This window comes from Engystomops pustulosus, chromosome 9 (assembly GCF_040894005.1).
Source record: "Engystomops pustulosus chromosome 9, aEngPut4.maternal, whole genome shotgun sequence".
Lineage (NCBI taxonomy): Eukaryota > Metazoa > Chordata > Amphibia > Anura > Leptodactylidae > Engystomops > Engystomops pustulosus.
Window position 1 is genome coordinate 26,219,786 of NC_092419.1, and position 13,273 is coordinate 26,233,058.

Below are 13,273 nucleotides of genomic sequence, written 5' to 3' on the forward strand. Positions count from 1 at the left end.
TCGTTTTTAAAAATATACATGTGTGTGTGTATGAATGTGTGTGTATGTATGTCCAATCACAGCTCAGTTTCTATTTTGCCACAGGTCATTAAGATGAGCTCTGAGCTTTGATTGGTTACTATAGGCAATGAGACAGAGACTGAGAGATAGACAGACAGAGAGATAGAGATAAACATAGAGAGAGAGAGAGAAAGAGACAGACAGAGATGGAGACAGAGAAAGAGACAGAGGAAGAAAAATACAGAGAGAAACACAGAAGATTTTTCTGTTGACCCTTTTGATTTTGTTATAGCTAAAAGCAGTTATTTATGCTGGGCAATTCCGGAGGCAACAGCTAGTACAACATAAAAAATGATGGATAATGGAAGGGAAACCCAATGGGCACCACCATATTTATGGGATCTATTGGGCTCCATTGGGTTTTACCAATCCATTGCTCCATTAACAGTTTCCGTCTTGTATTTCTGTCCATGTGATGGATGAGTCATAGACGCAATAACCAAAGAGTCTCGGATGATGCGGCTCTCACCGGAGGCTGTTGTAGATCCCTGGAGGCAAGGATCGGTAGTTATGCATTTTTAAAAAAAAAATGTACTCATTTCTTAAAGCTAAACAACCCCCATGCTGAATGTACATTTCATCCATAATGTTATTCTTATAGAGCCAGGCATACGCATAGGTGTCAGACACATGTATTGTGCAGCCAACAGATCCATGGAATATATCATAAACCATAAATAAAATAAAATTGTAATGGAAAAAGTCTGTGTGTGCTTGAAAATTTTCAAACAGTTGTTGTCCTTCGATGTAGACCACTCATGGTCCATGCGCAATATACATGGGTATCGCATGATGAGATCGCCTCTTACAGTACAAATACTGCAAAAAGAAGAAAGACCATGTCAGTTTATAGAGAAAATAGAATAAAGGATAAAATCTATTAAATCATAAATAGGGGGGGAATGGGATGGACCTTCACTGCCTGCTAAGACCAGTCATGGACCATTGAAGGCGCAGTGGGGCGCATTTACTTACCCGTCCGCTGGAGTTCACAAAAGTACATTGTCCAATGAAAATGCACCGCGCCGCGTTTCACTAAGATTGTGCGCTCGATATCCTGCATGTGTAGCTTCCCCGCTCAGGTCCGACAGAGTTCACCCTCTTCTTCCTGGTACATGTAAGTGCTTGGGCTTGCGACACAATTGGAAAGTTAAATTCCGCGTTCAGTCCCAATCAGTCGGATCGTCTGACGGCACGGCCCCCGATTTCTGTCGCATGAAAGCCGGCGCAGCTGTGCCAAAAAACAATTGCGTACGGTACAATCCCAGCGCAGACACTTGTTAAATATCTGTCCGAACCGTGCAATCCCTGAAAAAGGTGCAAAGACCGACGACAGTGCAGTGCGCAACCCTGATGAGCCCCGATGCCTGGGGGTCCTACGGTCAGGTAAATTAAACATATGTGATGTCTTACCACTGGTTGGAAAGTCTGGAGATCTTATAACATAACCTACTTTTCAAACAATATTGTGCCAAAAATGTCCTTCGGAATATATCTATGTTCTGCTACCGTGAGGTCTTTGGCTTTGTTGGCAAGTTGTGATATTTTTTTAGGACAAAATAAAGTCAATCCGTCATCATGAAAATAAAGTGTTATCTGCAGGTGGAATATTATAGAGAAGTACATAGTTTCCTATCTGCTGGCAGAATGATATAGAGCAGGAGGAGCTGAGCAGATTATACACTGGGGCACATTTACTTACCCATGCCTTGGAGTTCACAGAAAATGCATTGTCCAAAAACGTATTCATAAAATGTGATTAAAATAATACATTAAAATTACAATAGTAACTTCATCTAAAGAGGAGACGACCTTTTGTAGCCTGAACCGGGCTCCTTATCACTATTATACCGGACATCCTGTTCCAGAAATTTGTTAGTCCAGTGGTCTTGAGCGGTCACTTACCCAAAATAAAGCAATGCAGGATAATACCGTCCCGACAGCTGCTGCCAGTGCGGCAAGAAGGATCGGCCACGTCTCCCGATCCTTATGTGGTTGGGTTTCTGATAAAAGAAAAAACTATTAGTAATGATATCCAAAGGAACAGAAATTGTACAGCAGCACAATCCAAAAAAAATGCAAATGCTATCCTTTGCTCTCACCAAAAAGAGTCCATAAATATCAAAAGAAAACGGCAGCACTCCAGCACTTGTTTCACTTGAATTTGAGTGCTGCCGTTTTCTTTTGATATCAGTAATGATACATATTCCACGACGATCTGTCACCGTTTTTAATGTCTTCGACGGATCCATCGAGGCGTCTCTTGACCTTCATTGACAAGAAACTAGATCCACCAAGTTTCCATAGAATATGGAGGAAACGTTACAGAAATGTATGTTGTATAGACATTAAAGAAGTAGTGGGCACCATGAAGAAGAGGACCTTTACCACCTCCATCAACTCCAAAGTGTTGGATACCTTAATAGGGGCAATTCCCGTTATGTTGGAGTATTTTCACTTCAATGACCGTTTCCAAGTAATCAATGTCATTATTACCGATTCTCTACAGGCGGATGGATACCTGGTCCTGCCCAGGACTGTAGAGAGCCAAAGTAGCATAGCTTCGGGGTAGTTTTGTACCCTATACACTCTAACCTAGGCTCTCTACAGTCGGAAAGGTGGATTTGGACTGGAGAAGGCAGCCTGGCTCAGCCCATGTGACATCTCAAAATTATGACATTGATTACACAGGAACAGTAAGAGCTAGAGAGTTGCACCTATTAAAGGGAACCTGTCAGCAGAAAGTGAACTAATAAACCACTATCAGTATGTTGCCAAGCACCTTAACACCTTCTAGATCATGTTTCTTTCATGACCCAGTTTGGTGTCTTCATCCAGAAAATCAACTTTAAAGTGAGCTGTAAACTGTTAAGTGAAGGAGGCGGAGATTTTAACACTGAAGTCAAGCTCTCTCTTCCTCAGAAAGCTCCCTTTACTGTAATTGAAGGTCCTGCATCTAGAGACATCGCTAACCAGATCTCCTGAAGTCTGACGCATGATGGCAATCACAGAGGAGGTGGCGTTCAGAGCTCCCCGCCTTGACTTCAGTGTTGAACTCTCCGCCTCCTTGACTCTATATAACCAGTTTATATCTCACTTCAAAATTGATTTTCTGGATGATGCCACCACTCTGGTCCATGAAAGTAACAATAACTAGATGGAATTATGCTGTTTGACAACATAGTGGTAGGGATTTATCGGGCCACTTGCTGGTGACAGGTTCCCTTTAAGAGATACACAAAGTTTGGGTTCATGGTTCATTCCAGATAAGAACTGAGAGTGAGGAGTTGTGGTTGTAAGTAAAGTGTTACTAAATGTTAAAAATCATAGAATGAAGTATGTACAACCAATCTCACAACATATTCTTGGCACAACTATATGAATAAAAGTTCAACCTTACCTGGGTCTTTGGTGCTCGTAGGACTGTTCCAAGCTCTTGAAGTCTTCAGGGGTGTTTCGCTCAAAGGAATGATACAGGCACCAAGACCTGTACAATTTGTAATGACTGGCGTAGAAGTAGCAGAAGGAGGAATATGAGAGGAGTTTGCTTCTGTGGAGAACATTGGTCTGATGGTTCCATTGCTGATAGACACTGTTATACCATCTGTGGTGGTTGTACCTTTTGCCATTTTCTTTGTGGTTGGTAGTGTAGAAATATTTGTCATAGTCTCTGCAGTTGTCACTGTTACGTCTCCTGATGTGGCTTTGGAAGTTATTGTTGTGCTAGTTTGTGAAACTGTTTCTGTTAGACCCTTGCTGGTTTCATTCATTGAACTTTTTGTGGTTGTTGTATCCTCAGAACTTATGCCTGTAGGCCCCTGAGAAGTTACAGTCATAATAGTTTTTGCTGTACCTGTTGTATCCAAGTTCTTCCCTGTTGTAGTTGATGGGACAAGTCTGGCTGTAGTAAGTGTTTCTGGATTTCTGCTCACCTCTACAGTTGTAACAGCTGTTGAAGATATTGTTGGACTTACTGTAGATGACATTTTTGCTTCGTTTGTAACATCTCCTCCGGTTGTACCTCCGGTTGTGAGTTTTGTGGTAGTTTCTGTAGAAGTAGTCCTAGAACCACCTATACCTTGCGTTGTTGAGCCTGTGATTACTTGTGCACTTGTAGAAGTCCCTCCTTCACTAGGTAGCCCACTGACAAAATGAGTTGTTATTTTTGTAGTACGTTCCGAACCTTTGTCTATTATACCTTCACTACTTGGTTGTGCTGTTGTAGCTGTTGATGTACTTTGTTGAATAACTGAAGTGGTATTTGTTGTTGTCCTCTGTCCAGAAACTGTTGTTGTTGGTTCCTCTCCTACAGTAGATGACACAATTGAGTCCTGTGTAGACAATGCTCCACCTTTTGTAGTCACTCCTGTTAATTCCACCACATTTGTAGTTTTATCATCTGTTGCTGAAACCGTTGATACTTGTGGAGTTGTTGTAGCTGAATGTGTTGTTTCAATACTAGCCGCCTTTTGAGTTGCAGTACTAATTTTTGTAACTTTGCTAGATGTTTTTGTACCTCCAGTAGATGTTGTTGTGGCACCTTCAATAGTTGTCACTTTTGGAACTTCTGTTGTTGATCCTCCGACTGATACTACAATACTACCTGTAGTAGGTGATCCACTTGGAACTTTACTAATAGTTTCTGTTGTGGAACTAGCTGGTATTGATCCCTTACCAGTTGTGGTTTCTTTGTCTCCTGTAGCTAAAATGGGTGTTGTTGTTGACATTGTAAATTTGGTATTTTCTGTAGTAGAGCGCTTTTCATCACCTGTAGTAAAAACGGTTGTTTTACCTATTGTAATACTGGGTGTTATTTTTGTGTTCCCCTCAGTACTTGTTGGCACTGCACTTGTTAACAATAAGGAACTTTTTGTGGATTTTGGACCAGTATGTTCTACGTTAGTAGTGGTCAATGAGGTCCCTTTAGTACTGCCACTACTCCCTGCTTCTGAGACACCAGTAGTAAGAGATACTGTAGTAACTATAACTAATGATGTACTCTCAGACGCTTGACCTTTAGTAGTTTTGACAGTACCCTGTTCTTCACTCCTCGATGTGGATGCATCAATGTTTGCTTCTGTGTTAGAGTTAGTGGTTCCACTTGATGGACTTACTTTAGTTGAGGTGGTTGTAGCTCCTATAGAAGTGCCTGAGATAGTTTTACTTGTGACATGAGATACTGCTATCGCTTCTTTGGATATTTTGCTGGTATTTTCAATAACAGTTGTGTCAACTTTAGTTGATTCTAAACTACTCTTTGTGATTGTTGTCTGTGAACTACTACTCATTGCCATGTTGTCTTTAGTCTCTGATGTCGGAGCTGTATTGTCTGTAGTTGTTGTTGCTTTCACATCTCCAGAGGTTTTCGAAGTATGAGTGGTTTCTGCAACTGGAGAAATAGCGCCACCTGTTGTTGACTCCTTAGATGTAGTAATACTTGAAGCTTCTGACGTTGTTGTAGCTGTGATACCTATAGTTAATGATGTTGTTCCTCGCAGAGATGAGGTATCCACATCTTTTGATGATACTCCTGTACTTTTAGGGGTTGCGCCTTCTGTTGTAGTTTTGGTTGCACCCTCTGTAGAGGTGTATTTCACTGTAGTTGCTACTATTGGAGTAACTTGTGAAGTTTTGCTTGTTGTGCTTTGTATATTGGATATTGCATTTTCTGAGTGTGGAACTGTTGACAGTAAGGTTGTTCCAGTGTTAGTTTTTCCTGTTGTTACAGTTTCTGTAGTCATTGTTGATCCTTTTGTAACTGAGGAGGTTGTTATGTCTGTAGTTGTTGTTGCATCTCCTGTATATGTTGTACTTGTTCCTGTATTTGATTTTCCTGTTGTACCTTCTGTAGACAGTGTTACAGTATCCGTGGTCAATGATGTTGGTTCCTTTGTAACTGAGGAGGTTGTTATGTCTGTAGTTGTTGTTGCATCCCCTGTATTTGTTATACTCGATCCTGTGTTAGATTTTCCTGTTGTACCTTCTGTAGACAGTGTTACAGCATCTGTGGTCATTGATGTTGGTTCCTTTGTAACTGAGGAAGTTGTTATGTCTGTAGTTTTTATTGTACCCCCTGTATTTGTAGTGCTTGTTCCTGTGTTGGGTTTTGCTGTTGCATCTACAGTCGTTACTCCTGGACTTGATATGGTGCTTCCTGTAATTGGGAAAACAGTGCCCCCTGTCGTTGACTTGTTATTCATTTCTGTAGCAGGATCTGACATCTTATCTTGTGATGTTTTAGTAGCTTCGGTTGTTGTTTCAGTGGCAGCTTTAAGAGTTGAGGTTAAACCTTGTATTGCTCCTGTTAGAGTGGTATCTGTTAGATGTGTTGTTGGGTGACCTTCTGCAGATAATACTGTAGTACCCTTTGACAATGCTGCAGTGGTTGATATAATACCTTTTATGGTGGATGGCACTAATGTACCCTCTAAAGACTTTCTTGTCGACGATAGTAATGACATTTCCAGTGATGACCCTGTGGATGGGATTAATGTACTTTCTAAAGATGGCTTTGTAGTAGGCCCTGATGTACTTACTATCGCTGACTTAGTAGCTGTATTTTCGAAAGGCAACTTTGTAGGTAACAATAATGTACTCCCTATAGTTAACTTTGTGGATGATAACAATGCACTTTCCTGAGTTGACCCTGTGGATAGTCCTGGTGTACTTTCAATAGGTGATTTTGTAGTTGGTCCTAATGTCCCTCCCATAGTTAATTTGGTGGATGAGCCTAATGTACTTTCTACAGATGACCCTGTGGTTGGCATTGATGTACTTTCAATTGATGACTTTGTGGTTAAAGTTAATGTATTTACTATAGTGGACTTCGTAGTTGGCCCTAGTGAAGTTTCCATAGTTGACTGTGAGGATGGAACTGATATACTTTCGATTAATGACTTTGTGGATGACATTAATGTACTTCCCATACTTGACCTGGTGGTAGTGATAAATGCACTTTCTAAAGGTGGATTTGTAGTTATCTCTATGATACTCCCAATAGTTGATTTTGTAGATGGCCCTGTTGTACTTTCAGTAGATGGCTTTGTAGTTGACCCTAGTGTGCTTCTCACTGTTGACTTTGTAGATGACCCAAATGTACTTTCTACAGTTGACTTAGTAGTCTGCCCGAATGTACTTTCCATAATTGATTGTGTGGATGACCTTAATGTTCTTTCTAAAGATGACTGTGAGGATGGCCCTGCTGTGCTTCCTATAGTTGACCCTGTTAATGGCATTGATGTACTTTCTGTAGATGACTTTGCAGTTGACCCTAGTGTACTCTGCATTGTGGACCTGGTGGATGCCATTGATATACTTTCTATAGTTGACTTTGTAGTTGGCCCTGATGTACTTGCCATAGTTGATTTTGTGGATGACCCTAATGTACTTTCCATAGATGAACCTGTGGATGGCCTTGATATACTTTCAATAGATGGTTTCGTAGTTGACCCTAGTGAGCTTCCAACTGCTGACTTTATAGATGACCCTAATGTACTTCCTATAGTTGACTTTGTAGTGTGCCCTAATGTACTTCCCATAATTGGTCGTATGGATGACCCTAATGAACTTTCCGTAGACAACTTTATGGATGACCCTAATGTACTTTCTAATGTTGACCCTGTGGATGGAAATACTGTACTTCCATCATTTGACTTAGTTGATAACACTAATGTACTTCCCATAGTTGACCATGTAGGTGGCCTTGATGTACTTTCAATAAATGGTTTTGAAGTTGTTCCTAATGTACTCCTTATTGTTGACCCTGCTGAAGTGATTAATGAACTTTCTAAAGGTGGCTTTGCAGTTGAGCCTAATGTACTCCCCATAATTGATTTGGTGGATGACCCAAATGTACTTTCTATTGATAACCCTGTGGATGAAAATACTGTACTTCCTACTAATGACTTTGTTGATGACCCTAAAGTTCTCCCAGCAGTTGACCCTGTAGATGTACTTTCTATAGATGGTCCTGTGGATGACTTTACTGTACTTTGTATAGATTGCTTTGAAGTTGGCACTGATGTACCTTCTAATGTAGTTGTACCTAATGTACTGTCGGTAGATGACTTTCTGGATGGCACTACTGTACTTTCTATATATGATTTTGTAGTTGGCTTCCCTGTACTCCCAATAGTTGTGAACGGCACTGATGTACTTTGTACTGACTGTGTTGCCCCTTCTATAGGTGTTGTGCCTTGTGATTTGGGTATTGCTGCTGTGCTGTGTAATATGTTAGTTCCCACAGATGCTAATGTTGTTGTAGCTGCTATCTGTTTTGATGTCATGTGAGATGTAATTATCATCGTAGAAATCTTACTGTTTGTCTCACCTGTATTATCTGTAAGCCTAACTGTTGTCACTTTTACTGAAGTAGCTTGAGTAGTTGTGTACATTATATTTTCAGTAGATTTTGCAAGTTCGGAACTCATAGTTGAGCTTTCAGCTGTTGTCAATGTTGTAGTTCCCGTAGGAACTTTGGTAAACTCTGCCTTTTCAACTTCAGGAGTTGCTACTTTTGTAACGGTGGAGCTCTCTGTAGGTGATATTGCTGTCACAGCCTTTGTTGTCTCTACTCTTGTACTTGGTGTAGAAGACCCTGTTGAGGCCCCATTGGTGGTGGGCCCTTCAGGTACTTTTGTTGTTCCTTGTGATGTAACCTTTACAGTTGATGATGTTTCTGTAGATGTTGTGTCTTGTCCAGAAGCAGTTGATATCGATGGACCTTCTGTTTTTGGGAGTGGTGTAGTTGATGTTAGTGTTGGTAACATTGCCTTCTCTGTAGAGACAGTTGAAGACCCCGTGGTACTTTTCATACTTGGTGAGCTTGTCCCTGTGCTCATTTGTGTAGGTAATATTGAAGGTGGTTGTGTTTTAACTCCTATAGTTGTCATTGATGTGTCTTTTGCATCTCTTTTACCTGATGTAGTAGTCCCTGTAATTTTCTGTGGAGCTCTTGTACTATGGTACAGATGAGTAGATACAAATGTGTCTGCTGTGCTGGTCTTAAAAGTTGATCCTGTCGTAAAACTTGAGTCAGTCTGTGCGATTTCTGCCAAAAATGAAATATATAGTTTAACATGTTGGAAATACAACTCTCATATATATTTGCTAACATTATAAGGGCTCATAAAAATGGCTGACTGCTTTGTGCTTCACTGTGTGCCTTGTAGTATATTCCAAAGTATCTCTGTAGGCATCTCTGTATGGAAGCCCATTGAGATGTGAGAAGGTTCTACTGATGTTCTTTCCATATTATGGACAGCTTGCTTGCAAATGCTACAATTCATTTCCACAACACTCAATCAACCATACAGCATGCTCTGCATCATGCATTAACAAGAAGTAGGATATAGCAATCAGAGAATCAGATCTTAGGGTGATACCCAATTTACTGTCCTAGTAACAAACTTTGGAGAAGTTAAACTTCTAGACAGGGAGGAAATCTAAGCTTAGGAAAGCAAGTTACACTTCTCAGAGGCATGTGCCAAATGAATGATGAAAGTCATGAGATAGTCTCATCAATTATCTACTGAACCTTAAGAACATCTAATCTGGTTAAGCTGAAGTCTCAAGAATGGTAAAACTTGTAGAACTGCAGATTTACTGACAGTAGAATAATGGTGGACATTCACCATGGGTACCAATCGGCTGAAGCATTGTTAAACTACCAGCTGGAGTATTTCTCCTTATCTCACCTTCCCCCAATAAACAATCTCCGTCAATTACTTACAATTGTAATCTTTTATATTTGTAGACTTTTTAATCTGATTTTCTCTATCTAAGGAAACATAAAGTTTGTAGAATGGGAAAACAGTCTCAAAGAATCCAACACTTTGGTCTTCACAAGTTCTCCAAAACAGGTTCCTCTATAGGAGAACCAGTAATGATTTGTTTGTCCCTTTAGAGCTCAATCTTAATACCCTAGAAAATGAATTAATTGCATTATAGGTATTTGTTATGCTCTTACCTGAACAGTGTAGATAAAGCAGGAGAAAAATGGTGATTTTCCATTTAGTGCAACTAGACTGGACAACATGGTGGACATGAGTGCATAAACCATACGTGAATCCCATTATGTAATTGACAGTATATAAATCCTTCTTCTTCTGCAGTCGAGGACCTTTGTTGGAGTTACATGAGGATTGATGTCTGTTCATTGAAGTCCATATTTGTATCTCCCCATACAGCGATGAATACTCGCGGTATCACGTTTCGTTGTCCCTTATAATGCATGGAATGAGGACACTGCCCCGAGGCCGGCCTACAAGTATCTATAAGTTCATCAGAACAAGTTTAAACATAAGAAAATATTAATTGTCAGTTTTACTTTGGAAATTTCTACTCTATTGACCCCAAGAAGATAAAACCGGAGATTGATGTCCACACGTTCAATGTAATTACCCCATGATGGATTCCCATTATGTAAACTATGGCACATGGTAGAAAGAAGCCTATAGCCTTAAGGAAGGGAGGTATATTGTAGTATGAATATCCATCGTGTGGATGTGTGTGCTGTGTTTTTCACTAGGCACAGCTGGATCATCTCAACTCAATGAAGTGTTATGGTGGTACACAGCAAACAGAACTGGTTAAAGGGGTTCCTAAGCCCAACTAGTGGTTAAAACATAACGTTGGCCAAGAATGTTCTTTCAGGGTGGGTTAAAAGGTCTAACTGTTACCATACAGAACAGTAACGGGGCCAGGGGACTCATTAAAGTTGGTCAATGTTGCGGAGCGGTTCGTGATGGAGAGGAGAAGAGAATAGTATGGTATGTATGTCATGTGCCCTTGTTGTATATTGTATACTTTGTATTATATACTGTCCATGTTATTCAGGACATTCATCTAATAGATCAACTCTAAAATAACTTATCCAAGTAAGAGATCAGGTGTCTGTCTTGGCAGAAGTAGATGCAGCAAGGGAAGAGTTAAACGATAACGAGAACTTCCCCCTGGGGGCAGCATTCGCGTTCTGCCTCATTCTGTCTTACAGGTTGACTGTTTAGACAAAAATCTTTTTTACAAAAGTTTTAACCCCTCAATGTTTAGGCCTAACAAAAACCTTTGATGACCAATAGTGATGAGTTGACCCAAATTAAAATTTTTTTTAAGGGTTAGACCCAAACTCCAACCACTAACACTTGTGATCGGTGCTGATCAGTGGCTTTTAAACTACAGCAATTTACATGAATGAGGCTGGAGACTTATCCAGTGGCATTTAAAGAGTTATGGGTGTTAATGGTGTGCGGATTTCAGCTGGACCTGAACAAAATTTCAGGGTTAGGTCCGGGGGAACTGAATTTACAAAGTTTGGTACAACGGGCCCGCTGAACGCTAATGACCAGCCATTATTAGTGAATTTGCAGATGAAGCGACCTAAAGGACAAAACTTTTTTGTGTGCTACCCACAAACATTTTTTAGCATTTTTAGCATAGTTTTATATGGAGTTTAAAGTTACAAAAAAGTGTAAATAAAGGATTTTTTTTTTCAATTTATTGCAAGTTCCACACATACATTTCCTGTTTTCTTAGTCCCTTTACTCTAAATAATATTTTTTTTTCATTAATGCAAATGTGCCCGTCAGTGCACCAGGGGGTGGTGGGGGGGTGGTAATGCCTAATTGTAATGCCTAATTGTTTGCCCAATCATTTTTTATAATCCAGTTAGCACCACCCATTTATGCCATGATTGACATTGTCCTCAGGAAGAAGGCAAAAAAGAAGATAATGGGGCACATTTACTAACTACAGTGCAGCGTGTACTAGGTGCAGTTTGCCTGTGTAGTGTGCAGGGGGCACCAGATTCAGAATTTCTGGCACCCATTAATCATTAATCTGGTGCCCCCTACACTTCTCCGGCACCACTTTTTTTTGTGCACCTTTACTTCGGTCAGACTTTTCATGTACATTCTGGCGCAAGGTCTGACTGAACACTGGAACGCCCCCTTCAGTGCAGAAATTTGTATCATGTGAAGAATAGTGCAATCACGCCACAATCGGTTGTTTGCGACCTGTACAAGCAGTTTGCACCTAAAAGAACGTGCAAAGTCCAACAGAAAACTTAGTAAATGGGGATCAATAGGTCCACCAGACAACACAGTTGTCCATCATGCATTTTTACAGTGCATGACTTTGCAGGACAAATGATCTGGTAGTCACTAATCCTCATATAACACAAAGAGAGCTATACAAGGTGTTAAAGGGGGTTTTCACTTGAAATAATCCCTTAAAGGGAATATGTTAGCAGACTGCAGCCAGTATTAGGTAATGTCCCTGGAAAGATGTGTGATCATACATATGTGTATGTGTTAGTTGCTGCAGGACTGTGATTAATGCATTTATATTCCAGGACTGTAGCTTCACCAATAGACTGGGATGCACTTGTATGGGACGTTTCTACATTGAACAGAGCTCCTATAGCTCCTCCCCTCTGCTCTGATTAACTGCTGTAGTGTTCAATCAGAGCAGAGATGAGCGACCTGAAGCAGCTCATTGAAGAGAATTTTTTTACAGCTGTGCACCAAGTCTAGCTACAATCCTTAAACATAATAATAATAATAATAATAATTTGTCCTGCTTCTAACAACATGCACAGTACTTCCCATTAGCTGCATTGTGTTCATCGTCACCTGCTGACACATTCCCTTCAAAAGTGTTATTTAGGTTTACAATAATTTTTGTGAGCTGCCTAAAAAACAAATAAACTTGTGTAAATCACAGTGTTCTTGTGAGGATACAGCACAAATGTAAACAGATGGGGGAGGGAACCCCAAAACGCATCATACATGAGGCAGAGGGGTGTAAGATTTCTTATTTTATAGCCATTCCGTAAAATTTACAATTTCACCATTATCTATACAAATATAGACATGACTACAAATTTGACAACACTACTACATTTTTTAGGGTTGGAGAATTTAATAAATAGACTAATAATTTTACAAGTAAAGCAAATATCTTATACATTTACACAATTTACACAATGCAGGACTATCCTGAGAACTTTAGAATATCTAATATCAACAAAACTGTTGAGTGACCTAAATGTTTAAAAACCTTTCCGATTGCCAACTTTTTAAAAAAACATTTTTCATAATTTCATGTGTTTTTTGGTAGACTGTAAGGAATACATTAAAAGGACTTTCAGGAACTTTATATTGAAAAAATAACAAGAGGTTTGGGCAATAATATTAAATTGTTGGGACCCGGCAAA

General features: G+C 40.0%; 1 protein-coding gene across 1 annotated transcript; it reads right to left on the reverse strand.

Annotated features, from left to right (window-relative positions):
* Nucleotides 1-774: 774 nt before the first annotated feature.
* LOC140076936 (uncharacterized) lies at nt 775-8,322 on the reverse strand. Its single transcript, XM_072123739.1, has 3 exons — nt 3,461-8,322; nt 1,966-2,063; nt 775-879 (listed from the first exon to the last, which is right to left on the reverse strand). The coding sequence occupies exons 1-3, from the start codon at nt 7,884-7,886 to the stop codon at nt 817-819; spliced, it is 4,587 nt and encodes a 1,528-aa protein (XP_071979840.1). The 5' UTR covers nt 7,887-8,322; the 3' UTR covers nt 775-816.
* Between the last annotated feature and the right edge of the window lie 4,951 nt (nt 8,323-13,273).